An 18,473-nucleotide genomic window follows, 5' to 3' on the forward strand; every position below is an offset into this window, starting at 1 on the left:
ATGGGCAATCAGTGTGGTTGGAGGAAAGAGAGACTAGCGCTTCATAAAATACTGGGACAAAATTAGGTTATAATAAATCTATCCCGGTCTTAAAATTACAGGAATTAGTGTCTCTCACAACAGACTCAGAGCAAGGGCTTGGACTTTTGTCTCCTAACCCTTCTCACAATTCAATCAAAATAACCTCAGTGACCTCGACAGTGTTAGACTGTCCTCTTCCCCACTCCCATGCCCCCTTATCTAAACTCAGGATTTATTGTTCCTATTTGATTTTTTTAATGAATATAAATACTCCAAAATATTAAAAATGTTAAACACAGTGTATTCAGCTCCAACAAAGAATAGGCGTTTATACATTATGTGTTTAAACGCCTATTCTTTGCGTTAAAAGGTTCTGTAAAAAGCTAGGAAGAAATTGAAAGCTTTTATAGATGAACACCAATGGCAGGTTAGCAATCAAAAAGTGTCATGGGAAAAGCAATAAATGACTTCACTTAAAAAAAAAAAATTCTACTCTAAGGCTGCTTACTAAGTAGCACAAGTGGGGTGAATGGGAAATGCTATTTAAACTATACCTTAAAATGTACTGTGATGTTCCAGGGAAGAGCTGAACTTGATGCAAGAAGATCAAATAGCAAACCAATTGGATAATGCCTAAAAATGAAAGAGTATGTTTTAAGAAAGAATAAGTATTTAAAGCTATAACTATTATTCCAAAACCAATTTCCAGCACATGTTTTACCATCAAATACAAGGGGGCTGAAACCACAAATCACAGGAAGGTAAAGGTGTACACAGTTTCTTGCCTGGGCTGACAGGCATAGTTTCCAGGCATCAGGTGGTTCTGTAACCATTTCCTTCCCCAGGGAAGCCTCAAAATACATAATGGGATATTGCTAAGGCATCTTTTCATCAGCCCTGAGCACTGTTATGTCCCAGTACCACAGTATTTAATTATCATCCCAGTATTCATATTGGACAACCAGTGTTTTAAAGTTTATTTAAATATTTTTTGATCTTGAAAACAACTTAAAATTTTAGGAAACATTAAGAACAGAGAAAAGCACCTAAAAAGGCATGCAAAACCTATTTTGTGGTTATTATTATTATTAACATTATAGCATACAAATTTCCAGTTTTTTATTTATGCATACAGATCTAAACACAGATTACACTTATCCTTTACAAACTACTATAACATACTTTCTTCATTCAATACTGTCAACATTCTCAAAAGTCAATGAATATTCTTCTGCAACCTAATTCTAAAGTTTTATTCTCCAAAATTCTAACTCTTACTTAGAAGTTCAAATTTTATCACTGGCAAAAAATGCCGTCAGTTGTCTCCCTTGCAATGACAAATTCACTTTGTTTTGGACTTTCTAAGTAAAAGTAAGAGAACATTTCATAATATAACCATTACTCACAGTGAAGCAAAATATTTAGCAATAAACAAAAGTTAAAAATACAAACCTTGCAAATTTCAATGAGTAAACCTTACTTTTAAAATCATCCTTTTAAAGAATCTAAAATTGCTTAATTAGTAAATCAGAATTAAGTAATACAAATGCAAAAAGAGGCTGACTTCGTTTACGGACAATCTGTTCCTTAGTTACTCCTAGATTTAAGAAATGAAAAATTTTAAAACACATCTAATTGCCCCTCAAAATGAGTGATCCCATATATTACCTGACCAAGATTCAAATGCTAGCTAATGCTGTCTGTGTTTGCTTACATCTACATAATATAACTGGAAAAGTCATCAGCCATTAGAGTTCATGTATTTTATCTAGAATGAATTTAGGATGAATGCCCTAATAGTAAAATAAAACAGTGGGTAGCTTTAGTCATATATGCACTGTTTCTCCTAATAAAAAACCCTTTAACTTCTCTCTGAAAGTCAGCATCTAACAAGACTCTTTCATGACTAGTCATGAACACTGAAGGAAATTTTGGACTATCTAAAAAAAAGAGTATTTCCTTATTATTTCCTTCAGAAACATTTTAGAAACCAGAAAAAACTCTGGCCTAAGTAAAAAACTAAAATAAAAATAATAATAATAAAATATATATATTACACTATAGACAAGCTATAGATTTTATTGAATTCTGGTCCTTCTCTCTGAACTCTTAAAATTGTCCAGAACTCTACATTATGGCTTGTACATTTCTAGTCTCCATACTTTTTTTAGAATGTCTGTCTTAGGTATCTGCAATTAGGGCAAACTAACAGAGCATACTGCTTTTCAAGTTCGATGTATCACTGCACCTGCAATTATAGAATCCCTTTAGCAAATTATGTAGTGATTTATTGAACAGATCCACCAGTGAGCCCATAAAATGAGTAGTAATTCAGGGTTGTACACATTCTCTGCCATTCACAAATAGAACTGTAAGTAAATTCTAAAGCTAAATCAAATGTCATCTTAAAGCAATCTATAATGTCACATAAAATCAAACACAATTTTTAACATAAATAAGAAATATTTGGGTCAAAATACAACTTAAACATAAAAAGGCTCATTATCATCAACTATTGTTTTACCCATGATATAAAAAAGAGACTAAAAGTGCACCTTTAGTTAGAAGATCTTTAACAAAGCAGGTAATACCTGCTGACTGCATAAATCCAAGATCCACAGGTGAGTCAGTCAACCCTTGGAATTCCATAAAGAGCCAACAGACCCTGTTTTGGATTCTGAGTTTCCTTTTTGAGTAGTTCTACTTCAGGATAGATACTTGATAACTTATTTTTTCTTAAAGGTCTTCCAAAAACCACAGAAAATACTCACTTAAAAAAGAAAAGAACAAAATATGCTACCTAGTAATAGTCATACAGATCCACTGGGCCCTTTTATAAATCTAGGATATATTATGGGATCCTAGTGATCTTATTTTTTTCACATGTCTTGAAATCGTTTGCTATTTCATCATCCTAGCAATTGTTTCATCACTACATCAATTATTCCCAACTATGCAAAAAAAAAGAAAAGACTAAAATAAAATTTTGGAAGAATAATGGCATGCCTACCAGAATGATACAATGATGCATCCTTTTTCCATTTTCTTACATTGTCAACTAAAATATTACATATTTCAAGAAAGTATAAAATAAGGATGCAGACCCTATCTTTGGAGTCTGCTTTTAGCTAGATTAATAGAGCTGAAAATTCAAAATGTCTTAATTTTCCACCTACAATGGAAAAGAGAAGGAAACTGACAAGGGAAGATGTTGCACAATTAATTATTAGATAAATCAGAAGATACTTGCAAAGACATGGATTGCAGTACTTCAGACTTCAATGACAATGGTAAAATTAAGTGAAACCTCAGACTGAGTCTTTAGATGATGATTTCCTAGATGAATTTTATAGAATTCAAAAACTAATGAACAATGTATTTCTAAGGATACACGGCATTCTTATCCACTTAGTCATTCAACAGCAAGGACTTCATCAAACAGTATTTTATGACAAGAATCTGGACCATTCCATTTTGCCAAAAGGCTATATGACAGTGTTTTTTTACCTTTTATGCCATTTGTGCACTGTGAATGCTAAAGCAAATTTGTACACAAAAATGACTGGAAGGAATCAGATGACGTAGAAATGAAAAAGTATTGGACAGATCATTCCAACTGATGTGTACTAATTTAAAAAATATTTTACAATAAAGTCATGATGTCAAAGATTTTAAAAATTTCTTCAAGCATCACTTTGTGCAAGAAAACCCAGAAGTAATGATAACCTAGAAGTTCTCAGAGAACTGCTGGAATGTGTCTGACAACTCATAAGCAGTTGGCTGCATTCAGAGGACATTGCCCATTTCCAGTATATATACCTTCAAAACCAGGAAAATAGAGTGAAAATTTTATTTTTTTCTGCATTTAAATGCTTTTTTAAAATTTCTAATGAAATTGTTACACACTATTCTTTCATTCCTACTTCTCTAAGTTATTTATAAAATGACTTAAATATATATATATATAAAAGTGCTACTGGTCTCAGATGGCAAATGATGACCCTGATATACTAAGGATTAGGATAGGATTATGGCTTCTAAAACTTATATTTAAAAATATATACATATAAAGTATTAAAATAAAAGCATTCTAAATAGCGTAACTAGTAATTATTCTTAATAATCCTTAAAAATAAAACTGAGCCAGAAAAACTTAGGAACAAAATAACTATTTCTGTTGTCAAAGCCTACAGCTCATCTGTGGGTCAATGCAGGTGTTTATATCAGAAAGATTTTGATACAAAGATGCTAACTTCAAATAATGTACTATCTGAATTAACTGGTTCCAAGACTGTTTATTTCTAGTTAATCCATTAATATGCAAGAAATATATTAAACAACTGGCAAAAACTAAATTTTTTTTTAGTTTCTGAATTTCTCTTACACTATGATCTGATTTACATTAAGGATTTTAAAAAAGCTAATTTGCACAACTTCTCCAAACACATTCTGTACAGTTGTGTCAGGAGGCTGCTAACCAACAACACGGAAACCACACAGGCTGTAACTGTAAGAAAATCGTAAAGTAGCCCGTTTGGCGACTCCTGCCAACTGACCTAAATTTAATAGAGGAAGGAGCGGAGAGGCTTGGAGCCTGGAGTCCGCCCCAGAAGAGCGCTCGGCCAGCAAAGGCTCAATCCACCGCCCTCTGAAAACGGACCGCACCAGAATATCGAGTGCCAGGTCTGCTGCTTTCACATTTTATTTGTTTTCTTTCTTTTCCTTAAATTGCTCATCTTTCCTAAATTCAATTCTCAAAATGAATAACATTTTCCCTTTTCTCTGTATAAGTTGTTTCTTCTTCACCCTTTCATCACTGCTAAAACACACACTGGCACTTGATGCAGCCATAATGGACCTGCTCTGCAGTCAGCCAAGGGCATGCATTCTAGTCTAAACGTGCAGTCAGACAGCAGACCGGTATTCTAAGATCGGCACTGAAAGGAAGGTTCCCTGTATACTAGAGAACTATTGCCCCATTCCATTTCACTGAACTGAATGCATCCTATTCATAAGTTTGCTACATTAGTGATTCACTGGAAACAGGATTACATTTCGCTGAATAAAAAGGGTGTAACTCAAATGTAAACCAAAGTAATTCAATAATTACAATCAGTTTTGCCTTATTCTTATCTACGGTACAAACACAAACCGCAGACTAGGGCTGTGCTTCACAGCTTTCGGAGTCTACTCTTATGTAGGAAAACATACAAGAATATTCAAGGGAACATTTTTAAAATGGTAAGTAAATCACATTTCTTTTTTTTTCTTTCTTTATTAAAGATGTTTACTATAATGAGGAAAAAACTTGTGAACAGTTGGCAAGATCATGATCAAATACAGTGTGTCAAGTAAACCACACTTCAGCAGTCTACTTTACAGAATAATATTCTAGAAATTCACAATTCTAGAGAAATGACTATACATAAAAAAAAAAAAAAAAAGAACCTGTGTAGTATTTATGAGTAGGATGTTGAAGTTACTTTACTAGACTTTACTTCTGAAATCATACAGGTAGAGTATTAAATTCTGGGTGATTCTGTTACATCTATGTTTAAGATTATTTACTTTTTTTTTTTAAATTCAAAAGGTAGTTTCAACTTCTTATTTGCAACAACCAGTCCTGAAAACAAGTCAATTTACACAAAGCAATAATATCCTATTAGAGAAACTTGTTTTATAGTGACAAAAAGAGAAGCTGCTTCTAAATTTTGTAACTGAAAAGGCCAAAGAGCTAGCCCATCTTAGGGTACACAAACAACGCAGTCTTTGCAAAAGCCACGAACTATTCTCTTAAAGTAAGTCTAATATAAAAATTGGCAAATAACAAATTTGAGCACTTGGGTTAAGGTAACAAGAAACTTCACCCTTTAAAATGCAATGTTAGAGCACCCTCTGCTGACTAATCAAATCAAACCACTTTAAAAAGGAGGTCCTTGTATTTGAGCTTCATCAGAACTTTCTACTTCCACGTAATTTTTTAAAGTTAAAGAGACAAAGAACTGTAGATGAAAAAGTACTTATCAGATAAAACCTCCCTGAAACCCCTCCAAAAATCAACAATATACCAAGTATTCATTAGATATATACCACAATTATTACTTTTCTATTCTAATATATAGACAAATTAACATAAACAATTAGAACATTCAGAATGGGAGAAAACAACAACTGACAGAACATCAGCAGGTGTGGTGGAGAGAGCTCTGAAATGAGACTTTCAAAATATGGCTCTATTTTATTTATCTGAGCCTCAGTTTTCTCAATAAAAAGAGACTTAGACTCATTCATTCGCTGAACATTACTTAAGCACCTCTTGCTGCTACTGTTTAGCAGGCAAAGCCCCTGATCAAGTATCTCACATAGATATTCAAACAATTATAGTAACACTAGGCACAGGAGACAGAGTTACAGAGGGAGAAGGAGCATCAGTTTATGCTCTTTCTCCCTTCTTTTATGAACTGTCTGATGTGTTTTCTCTTCTCGCTCGAACTTATTTAAAACTTAAAATAAATGCTTGTATTCTTAAGACACTTGCACGGTCTCCAAAGTGCAAGTGCTACAGCGCGTCAGGGGCAGCTGCTCCCCTTCGAGGACGACCCCATCCTATGAAGCCCCCTGCTGAAATGACAGACAGATGTTAAAAGCCTATTTCCAGGAACACAACTATTTTAACATATGAGAAAACTGTTACTACTGTGAGTAAAGAAAGAACAGGTCAAGACGTGGCCCAGAGGCCCTGGATTACATTCATGCCTCTGGGAGTCATTCATTCCTCAAATACATGGAGCACGAGGAACAGCCCAGTCCCCCTTCCCCATGGGATGCATTCCAAGACCCCCAGTGGATGCCTCAAACCGCGGATACTACCAAACCCTATATATGTTTTTTCCTAAACATTCATACCTACAATAAAGTTTAATTTATAAATTAGGCACAGTAAGAAATGAAGAGTAACTAATAAAATAGAATAGTTATAACAATATACTATAATAAAAATTAAGTGAATATGGCCTCTCTCAAAATACCTGATGTACTGTCCTCATCTTTCTTCTTGTGATGACGTAAGACGATAAAATGCCTATGTGATAGGAGGAAATGGGGTGAATGACGTAGGCACTGAGACATGGCATTAAGCTACTAGTGACCTTCTGACGATACATCAGAAGGAGAATCATCAGCTTCTGGACCACGGCTGACCATGGTAACTGACACCACAGAAGCGAAACCACAGAAAGCAGACAGTGATAAGGGGGTGCCTGCTGCACTTACGGGACAGATTGTACTCGCACACCTGAGCTTACGGCAAGACGTGACTACGCAAGTGGCATCGTCCATAGAACTTAACCCCCAAAACCTAAAAAGATGACACGTGAACACAATTACTTTCACATATGTTCTCCAAATAATTTTTAGGGAGAATAATTGTATTCTTTAAGAAAAGACTGTCAGGAGAGAGAAATACTGACAAAGTAGGAACATAATATGTTAACTCAAAGTGTTTACTCCTTAGTGATAGGGAGAAATGGGTTCAAACATTTGTTGATAATCATAAAATACAAATACAGAATACAAATCATATGAAATACAAAAATAAACACCACAGGATAGATTAAAACAGCAGTTCAAGTATGGTGACTCAGCAATTATTTACTATAAAATATGAAGGCTGAATTGAAGTTTCCCATCTTTCCCGGAGTTTCTCTATGGAGGGTGGTTTCGTGCCCCTCACCCCAGGACATCTGCAACCTTTTTTATTATCGCAACTGGAGGGAACGCAACTGGCACGGCTGGGTGGAGCCAGGGCTGCTAACTCAAAACCCCACAGTGTGCAGGGCAGCCTTCCCACGACACCGAATCATCCAGGGCAAAGGTCACCGGGGCCCTTGTTGAGAAACCCTGCTGCGCCAGGATGCAACTGGGAAGTCCCAGTGTCAGTTGCACAGATTCTTACAATAACCTATACCTGATACACATAAAACGATACAATTTTAATATCCAAGTACAGGACAGACAGAGCTCCGGAGAACATAGATACACCCCCCTGCTACTCACCCACAACCACTCCCCTCCTTCCTCCCCCTCTACTCCCCTCCTCCTTACTCCTCTTACACTTCTTTTAAGCCACCTTCCCATTCCAAAACTCCCACTTCTTCTGGAAAATAAACAGAAATGGAAAACATGTACTTATTTATGCTACTTGAGGTCTACAACTATTCAAGAGTCATAATGAGTCTGATACGTGACCCTGAAGTTTGGTATTCTGTTTTTATTAAAAAATGATGGCTATAATTTTATTAAAAATAATAATAAGGGAGAAATGTGGGATTCACATATAAATCAAGTATAAAAATCAAACGAATAATCATATTTGACCTGATTGTTTATAGTTCATGATGCGTGATCAAAAAAAGTATCTGTGATGACTGCCCTTGCACTATTCACCATATAAGAACTTATTCACTATGTAAGAACTTGGTCACCATGTAAGAACTTGTTCGTTATGCTTCAGAAGATTGGAGACTGTTGAGAATTAGGCTTGGGGTTGATTAATGATTTTGCATTGAATCCCCTATACAGAATTTTATTGTTGTTAACAACCATTTGATCAATAAATATGAGAGATGCCCTCAAAAAAAAAAAAAAAAAAAGACAGCTATAAAAAAAGAACTTTATCATCCCTTCCCAGAACCACCTCACAAGATTAGAAATCTGCCTATAATTCAATACAAAATATCACCTTGTATATTTCTAAACCAATATGAAAAATCTACTGACTCTTGGGAATCCACCAGCACAAGGTGGGTCCCAAGAGTTCATTCCTGGTTTCTAAGTGATCCTTGAATTTAAGTCAGCTGCACTTATTAAACACCACTGGCTTCCTTTTATTTACCTCTCTTTTAAAATTCTTCATTTAAATACTCCCAGATTCAGAGAGGAAGTCCACTTTTCACCTATTTATATTTTACATATTTCATTGAAACCTTGACTCCGTCTGCATCTTTTTCATTCAACATTCACATGGCAGCATTTCAACACCTACATCCCAGCACACCCTGAACCATTTTTAAATATTATTGTCTCTGTAATTTCTCCAGTTTCATTAAGTATTTTTGTAAGCACAATGAACAATACTCCCAGTAAAAGACGAAGTAAAAAAACACACCATCTGAGAAGTCCAGATTTGGGATTTATCCTTAATACGTTTCTTAAAAATGATATACTATGAAAATTATTTTTTACATAGAAAGGAAAGCAATGTATTTTAAATACAAAACTAAGGCTAGGTAAGATGCACTTATGGCACAATGATCAACTAAACGTGGCTATCAGTTTAAAAGACACCACTTTGGGTAACCATGTGCATATAAAGATACACCATAAAGACTTTTAGAGATAAAACAAAATTGAATAGTGTCAGAGTGACTTATTCATAAGGGAGTTTTAAACACATCTATAAAAAAAAAGTGTGTGTGTGTGTGAGTGTTTTATATATATATATATATATTCTCATTATCCCACATAAAAATCTATTGCTGAAAATACACAAATCTATCGTCTCCTATTGCATCTATAAAGAAGGCAGAAATATCTTCAATAAAATATTTTAACAATGGTTCAAAATTCACTGTATTTTATGAGGTTAACTAGTGATTTCTTTCTCTAAAGAACTTTCGAAAAATTGCTTCAGGGCACCACGTCTTCTTAAAGCTAGTACATACTCAACACTTAATAATGCAGAAAGAGGCACTCACCATTTCAGAGGTGTGCCTTCATATTCAAACCATATCTCACCGATGTCTTCTGGTCTCATAACCTTCTGAAAGTGCTTTTTCACTTTGTCAGTTACCAACGTCAAATAACTTACTCTTGGCAAAAGCAACTGAAATGAAATTGTAAAACCAAATTTATTTACTATTTTTTCAAAAAAATATACTTAAGTAGGTTTTTGAATTTTGAGGAAAAATAGCCATGACCTTTGCATTATTTAAAGTATTCCTCACAAAGTTAACTGCTTTTTATACAGCAAATCAAAGTCTAAAAGTTAAGACATTTTAAAATTTCTCATGAGGTCATTAAGTACAATTCATAGCATAAGTGCCTTGAATAAGTAACACAAACCTATGTACAATCTTTCCATAATACTTCTCTCCAAATAAACATAGAATGTAAACAGCCGTCATATATAATGTGATCAGATACTACTATTTAGGATACTTACTACTTCCATCAAGGTTAACTTAAAAATTAGTATGACTCACCTGAGTTAATTAAACTATTCTAAGAAGATAATCAACTCAGTCCTAATGTACCTTGACCTATCAATCAGGACTTCTCATTGGTCCACTGTGTTTGCTAATCTATTGAATATTAATTAGTGGCAATGAAGAACACACAAAGACATAATCTGTCCTCTTCTATATGAAGCTAAAATAAAGTGGAGGTAAAAAAAAAGTTGTTTTTCATAAAAATACTACATGGCAGCAGCAGAAGAAAGGCCTTAAAAGGTCAACAGAAATTTTCATCTGATGAACAACTGGGGTCCATTATAATGCCATCAATAGAAGGACAAACAGTACTTGAGGAATATTCTAGCAGTTGTACCTAAAAGACTGAAAGAAGCTAAGATTATATATAGACAGGAAATCTATTAAGGAGATATTACATAAGGAGATGGGGATGAAGGGATAGAAAAGTGGTAAGATCTGGACATCAGTCAGACAGATTTTGCTAATTACTAATCAAGAAACTGAAGGAAAGAGACAAAGATGCCTGACTTTTGAGCTACACATTAAGTCTTTAAAGAGCAATAAAGCACAAGCTTAAGGTATGATGCTAATAGTCAATCAGCTCTCAATTCTGTCCTTACGGAGGCTGGGCTACTCAGACGTGGGAGAGATAAAATTCTGGGGGGGGGAATTTTGGGCCAGCGGTGTCCACCCCCAGGAAGGTGTCCAGAAAGAAAACATAAGAGAGCATTTTGGAAAATTGGTTAGGATTTATATAAAGAGCTCACAAGTAGATTAAAGGAGGAAATTAGCAAAAATTCATGTTTTTTCCTCCTTTGCAGTAGACACTCTAGCCATTTCCTGCTTTCCTAAGCTTCTGTCTGCTTTTGCTGGGAAAAGTGCTCTGTTACTCTCTCTCAGTTGCTTTTGAGTCTATCTCTGCATCATTTTTCTTGCTGCTTATTCAAGGTTATGTCTTTTGCTTGGTAAATCATCAAGTACAACTACTAGGCTGGTGAATACATACAGTGAGAAATATTCTGGTTCAAGGAATTGATGTTTAATCACTGAACACCAAGACAACAGGCCCCAGCTGGTAAGAGAACTCAGAGGTCCTAGGGGATATATAGGGAGTGGGGTGTGGGAGGCAGTTGGCATGCTCCGCTACGGAATAGGGGGTACTAATAACACTAGGAACAAGCTGTTGGCTAGTACCTTGACTTCAACAGAATGAAGTTCCTCTTTTATAAAGAAACAACTAGAATATGGAGAAGAAAAGAAAAAGGAAACTAAGATGTACTACACGTAAGGGAAAGCACGTTGTTTCATAGAGAGTATTATCGCCTCTATTTTACTTAAGTATAGCTTAAGTAACTTGCCAAAATCACATGCTATTAAATAAATGGCAAAGAAAAGGTTCATTAGGGTCAGAGATGACAGAATCAAATACAGATGTAATATGGGAAGTCTCCAAAAAATTAAAAGAGCATGATAGTCATTTAAAATAAATAAATAGACGTAACCTGTCAGTCTAATAAGTTCTGTATTAGTTAAGTCCAGAACTTTAATTTAAAATGTCTGTTGGGCGATCCATAGTAATCTGTTCTCTAGAGAATGTTGTTAACCAATGACGATTGTAACAAGGACTAAGGAGTATGGGTACAGGTTCCTGGTTCTGGAGAGGGTTGTACTATATGCCTAGGGTTCAATTAAGGTTGCTGAAAAATTCACAAATGATTCTGACAAAACAAAAACTTCTTTACAGTAAGGAATGAAGAACTTTAGAATGTAAGTCCCATTAAGACAGGGAGTTTTGTCTGTTTTGTTTGACTATATTCCAAATAACCAAAACAGGGCCTGCTTTAAAGTATGCACACAATAAACATTTGCTGAATGAATCAGAGATGCCAAAGGTTACGTGGGACAAAGGTTAGTAACTAGACAAAACAAATTTCCTCCTACAGTTAGTCCCAACTTTTTGCTATTTTTAATCTGACTAGAAACATCTAGAAAACAACCTACACTCTAGTTCTCACAAGTCTTTTCATATTTAAACAGATTAATATATAAAGAAGGAAAAATACTATCTTCTTCACTTGGATTCTTTTTTTTTTAACTTCAGGAAGTGTGTCAAACATCACCTTCTGATTTAAAAGTAAACAGGCAAGTTAGGTATTTCTCAGTTTTTGCACTTTGACCAACTAGACACACATACTCTTTTGGTTAGATACTATCAGAAAGCCACCCAAGGTTAAAACTTTTAATTAAAATAGCAAGAACTAGTTTGGAAACAAAACATAAATGACATCCTGACCATTATAGCAGGAGAAGAGAAAAATATATCCAACAAATGAGATTCTTCTAAAACAAAATTATGACCATGTTTTTTCTACTATGGTTTCTAAGGCAGAAAAGTGTTGAGATTGCCAAGATTAAAATGATTCAAGTGTATATGATCAGTTATGATAAACAGTACTAGTAACAAAAGATTGCCCTATTTCTCTTAAATTATCATTTCCAGTGAGAAAATCCAGAGACAATTTTAAACAAAACCTCAACGTAAGTGTGAGAGACTTTCATGCACCAAGTATCTACCACTTGCATGACCTATGCCAGACACTGAGGGTGAACAGAGAAAAATGAAGCAGTTCCTATACTAAACAAGTCGGTGAATGGGCTCCTGGGGTAGCTTCCCCCACTGGCGGCCTTCCCTAGCTGGAGCCAGCTGAGGGGCAGGGCGGCCCCTCAGAGAGACAGGGAGAAAGCAGAGGGCAAGCTTCATTAAGGTGAAACAAGAAATAGTCAAGGACCACAAAGGCACTTACACTCTTACCCAGATCCTCCCAGGTAAACAATATTATGTGTACCTGAGACACAAAAAGAGAAAACTAAAATAATGACAACTGAGAATGTCTTTGCCTCTTGGGGGCTGTTCAGTACACAGGCAAGATGCCTTTGCCTCTGATTAACAGAGTCATGGATCGGAATTATATATGCACATAGAAAAGGATAGTCAGAATTAAATCAGGTTAAAATCAGAAGATAATTTGATCCTTTTTTTTTCAACAGATAACATACTAATTCAAACCTACAAGTCTACATACAGCAATTTGTTACTAAATACTATGTTTTATATAATGCATATTAGCTCATCAAAATGTGAAAACATACATTCATATGTTCACTGAGCTACAAAAAAGAATTTGTTACACAGCCGTTGGAACTACCTAAATATAAAACAATCAGTCTGAACCTATTTTCAAAATAACTTCCTGTTAGAAAACAGCACATAACTTACGATTCTGTTATCATATATTACACATGCATAAGGAAATAGTCAAGAAGGTCCCACATCAATGTATCAACAGTGTTTTTTTCCTCTGTATGGTAGGATTAATAAAAAGAAGGTTCTGTATCTTCTAATTTTTACTGATGTGTATTTTCTAATTTTTTTTCTGTAAATAGCATTTATTAATTGTATGTAAAATGTTGGATAACAGCCTCCATTTTTTTTTTACAGAAATGAACAAAGTTAGATATCCCATTTGCCACCATCCACAGACTTACATAATATGGTTCCGCCTCCCGTTCGGTTATCTCATCTTGATAGAGGGTGAAGCAAGTTGGAATTCGTCCAAACCACACATCTCGAAGCACATCTTTGTCATCTGTCATTCTTCCAATGGTTAAAGCAGTGCATACAGGCTAAATTCTTCTTTCAACCAAAGCCAAACTGAAAATAAAAAGGAAGAGCATTAGTCAGATCTTTGCAAGGGTCAATGAACCTGCTCTGAAACAAAAAAGATTAGAGGAAAAAGTGAATGCCATAAAGATTATTCCCTTTGAAAAACTGTGCGATAGGCACTCTTCAGAATGAATGCAAACATCAGTAAGACAATTTCTTAATGCAGAGCTATTACTGAAAGGAAACACAGAAGCAACCAATTCAAAATTACATATGCTGACATATGCAACTAAGGAACCACAGCCCAAAGGAAACTATACTTGCAGCACGCTCAAGCCCCTAAAAAGTGCACTGCTCATCTAAAGTGAACCCTTCACCAGTGCTCTACATGCCCTTATAGTCCAATTCCAAAATATTACCCCCACAACTATCCCTGACCCATCTAACATACTCAGCCCCTCCTATTACACACAGTTCTGACTCTTCCTGCAAAAAAACACCTCTCCCTTCACCTCGGGGAAAAATCTTTGTATAATCCTATTTCCATTCTAAACTTCATGCTTTGAAATTTGATTCCACCAATGTTTCTAGTCCTATTTACTATACTTGCTTTTATAAATCCTCTAGCAAAACTGTCCCCTGAAATATTTTGCTGTCTGTTCTACTTTCCCTCCTGACTAGTAGGCTCTTCTCTCACCTGTTCAAATCCTAAACACTCTGCAAACCCCGCTCACAATCCCCCACCCCAGTTAAAAAGGAAATGCTTTTACTCTGAACTTGGACTATTTCCTACACCACAAAGATAGCACCAAATCTGCAAACTGAAATATCCTGGGTATGCGAGAAGGACATGGCTTTGACCTCTGTAATAGCCAAGTGTCTTCCAGAGCAAAAATCCGACAACTGGGTAACACCACAACCTTTCATAGGCCAGCTGATTCATAATTAACCATAGTGTAGCCTTTGGAAATATTTTAAATAACCATATTAGTTTAGCCAACCATCAATTATTAACAATTATTGAAGGACTTCTTTTCTCTTTTCTCTTCCACTGACCAAAGCCAAATGCAAGATTGCCATAAATTAATTAGTCAAAGAGAGGAAAAACACCAGTAGAGGTCTGAATTTTCTATCCTTATACTTGAATGCACCTGGAGGTCAACAGAATGCACCTTTATCTACAGGTAAGTCATAGAAGAAGAGAGGTGAACTACTCCGTCAACCAGAACAAGAGCGCTCAAAACAGCCAGACTAGGATAAAAACTCTGGGCACGGTCCTCCTTCCAGCACACATGTCTTAGCTTTAATTAAAATATATCCACAAAAGTCATCATTTTAAGCAAATGATACATGCACTCAAACTTCATTTGATTTCACCTTGATAGGCATCAAATTCAAACAACATACTGAATTTCTTCTCAGTGCAGGAAATTCCCAAGCTTACAAATCACAAAAAATTAACTCACTGAAAATAGATCAGCCCTCATTGCCTTCTGATCACAGTAACAGCTATTCTTTATGAATAAACTTACTAGTGGCAGGAAATAACGAAATCCAAGGTATGACAAATAAGTAAATCTAAAATTGAATCTGATATAAAGGTGGTTAGCAGTGACTTCTGCAACCCTGTTACATCCAAGTAGCTGACAGCTACACCTGAGATTATTCTGTGCTCAGAGAGAAAGAGCTTTGAGACAAAGAGCTATTTCCTAAGAGATTTTAAGAACATTTAAATACAGTTTTAAAGTTGAAAGTCATTATGAACATTGTTATACTGGATGATTTTTCTTCCTCAGAAAAAATCAAGTAGAAAATGTAATTCAGAAGAAAATTAAAAATTAAATCAAAAATGAAATTCAAGCTACTGAATGAGAAAATGTATTTATAAATGACATACCTGATAAGGGGTAAATATACAAAATACATAAAAATCTCATATAACTCAACAACAAAAACACAAACAACCTCATTAAATAGGACCCAAATAGAAATTTTCCAAAGACATACAGATGACCAACATAATAATCATCAAGGAGATGCAGATCAAAATCACAATGAGGTGTGACCTCACACCAATTGGAATGGCTAGTATCAAAAAGACAAGAAATGACAAGTGTTGCCAGCAGTTGACGGGCACGTAAACTGATGCAGCCACTAAAACTGTAAGGAGGGTCATCAAAAACTAAAAATAGAAATAACATACAATCCAGTAACTCCACTTCTAGGAATTTACCTGAAGAAAACAAAATCTATGATTTGAAAAGATATATGCACCCTTGTGCTTACTGCCACACTATTTATAGTAGCCATGACACGGAAGAACCTAAGTGTCCAGGTGGTACATATACACAATGGAATATTTCTCAACCATAAAGAAGAACAAAATCTTGCCATTTGCAGCAATGTAGATGAACCTAGAGGGCGTTAGGCTAAGTGAAATAACTCAACAGAGAAAGACAAATACCATGTTTGTCTTACATGTAGAATTTAAAAAACAAATGAAGGACCAAAAACCCAGAATAGACTCATAAATATAGGGAACAAACTGGTCGGGTGTGGGAGAGGGGGGGAAGATGACCACAAAGAGGTACAAACCTCCAATCATAAGCACGTAAGTCACGGTGATGGAAACTATAGCACAGGGAATACAGCCAATAATATTGTGACAACTTTGTATGGTGACTATCACAGTGAGCATTGTGGGACGTATATAAGTGTCAAATCACTTTGTACACCTGAAACTAACATAATAATGTACGATGCTTCAATAAAAATTAATTTAAAAATTAAAGTGGGTATGGCCACCTAAGGAAAGGCATCTCTGTAATGTTTCCCCTTCTCTCTAGCCACCATCCTCTCAAGAAGGCATAATGATCTGACTGGTCAGATTCCAGACACTATTTGAGTCTTGTTTATTAATAGGCAAGGGTCACCATAAGCCAAAATATCTCGTATGTGGGGGTGGCTCCCTATTCGCCCTTCCACGCTGCCAAATGAAAACAGCTGGCCATCCTGCTCTTTGTTTCCATGGCATTTTCTTCTGCTTCTCCCCATGTGTCAGGAACATTAAAAGGAAGGCCAATGTCTCCCTCTTCTCTTTGCTTCTGCAAGACTTCACTCAACAGTGATGCAAGAATGAAGTTATCATTTACTGGTTTTGCACCTAAAATCCCATTGCAAAACTTTGGTAAACTGGCCTGGATCATTTGAACTTTACCAAAGTTCTGAGGTAGGATATTAGGGACAGAACCAGTGGAAGATAAATTGGTACCTTACTTCCATCTACCATTGTTTCTTATGTGTAAATTTCTTGTAGGACCTCCAGAAACATATACAAAAGAAATGATAGAAATTTCAGAAAACAAATAGAAACTGCAAAACAGATTTATGAGAACTGCAAACAAGGCTACTTACTGCCTCAAAATACACAGACCCAGCTGACAGGCTCATAAAATGTTACTTTCAATATTAATAAATGTTCATCTACAATGAATTATATATGAAAGCATGTCTCTAGTGAATACACTAAACTAAAAATGTACAAGAAAAACTGGCTGATACATGGATGAGTATTCAATCATCTTTTCTAAAACAGAGGCAGAAAAACAAAATTTTACTCGAGAGGCACTACAGTGTGGAGGTTCAAAATGCAGAATATGCAGCCAGACTGCTAGATTCAAACCCTAGCTCTACCACTTACTGTGTGGCCTCAAGTAAGTCATTTAACTTCTGTTTTCTTGTCTACAAAATAGAAATAACAGCACTAACCACATAAGACAAATGTGAAAATTAAATTCTTACATGTACAGCACTTACAACGATGCCTAGAAAATAGTACTATAAAGAGTACCTATCATTATAACTTAAAGAACCAGGAAAAGCAAGCCTCAAAAAGTGTTTAAAAGTCATAAAGACGTCAAGAATTAAGAATAATCATAAGCATTATATACTGTAAACAGAAAATAAAAAAGTAAAGGAAGATAAGTAAAAATTATGTGCTGCACATGGCTAACACCACTCAATATGGCGTCAACTTGATCATTTGAGACGGCGAGCTCTGTGGCACGTGCTGAGGGCGTTCAAGATGATAGGATGGTGACAGTAACAGCACATGTTTTTAAACCTCAGGCATTGCCCAGAAGGCATGATCTCCAAAGCTACTGAAACCCCACATACCACGGATCTTCACGCCCACGATCCTCTGCTCACGATGGCTCCTCAGCCGAAAGCAGCCTTTCCCACCTCCTCTTCCATCCTTCAGGACTCACTTCAAAACAGCCTCTCTTCTACGCATGAGTCCGGCTGAACCTTTGTTTTCCCCCTGGACCTTCGCCTCCCTTCCTCTACGATGACAGCGCTCACAAGCTTGTAGGAGAGACTTATCTGATTTCCAGTCTCCTATTCTTTCCAATATACCAACTGCCGACATCCCTTCCAACTCCAAAATGTCCATAGTTACAATTAAATGCTACTTTGCTAGAGCTTTCATAGGGGAGGAGAGAGAAGTGAAATATCAATATATCCTGGAGTGCTCAGGC

At 35.7% G+C, this 18,473-nt stretch overlaps 1 protein-coding gene and 1 long non-coding RNA gene across 5 annotated transcripts in view; one reads left to right on the plus strand and one right to left on the minus strand.

The window, feature by feature from the left end:
• ATG5 (autophagy related 5) overlaps positions 1-18,473 on the minus strand; it is a 91,764-nt gene that overhangs the window by 69,198 nt on the left and 4,093 nt on the right. For all 4 annotated transcript variants that reach the window (XM_036902875.2, XM_057489456.1, XM_057489457.1 and 1 more), the window contains exons 2-4: positions 13,818-13,983; positions 9,777-9,904; positions 576-654 (exon numbers count right to left, since the gene is read on the minus strand). In XM_036902875.2, the coding sequence (XP_036758770.1) occupies positions 576-654; positions 9,777-9,904; positions 13,818-13,925 (315 nt within the window). In that variant the 5' untranslated portion in view covers positions 13,926-13,983. The remainder of the gene's footprint in view (positions 1-575; positions 655-9,776; positions 9,905-13,817; positions 13,984-18,473) is intronic.
• Positions 661-8,313, plus strand: LOC130679895 (uncharacterized). Its single transcript, XR_008992893.1, has 2 exons — positions 661-5,262; positions 7,091-8,313. It is a non-coding gene; the product is annotated as an uncharacterized LOC130679895 (long non-coding RNA).

This window comes from Manis pentadactyla, chromosome 12 (genome assembly GCF_030020395.1).
Source record: "Manis pentadactyla isolate mManPen7 chromosome 12, mManPen7.hap1, whole genome shotgun sequence".
Lineage (NCBI taxonomy): Eukaryota > Metazoa > Chordata > Mammalia > Pholidota > Manidae > Manis > Manis pentadactyla.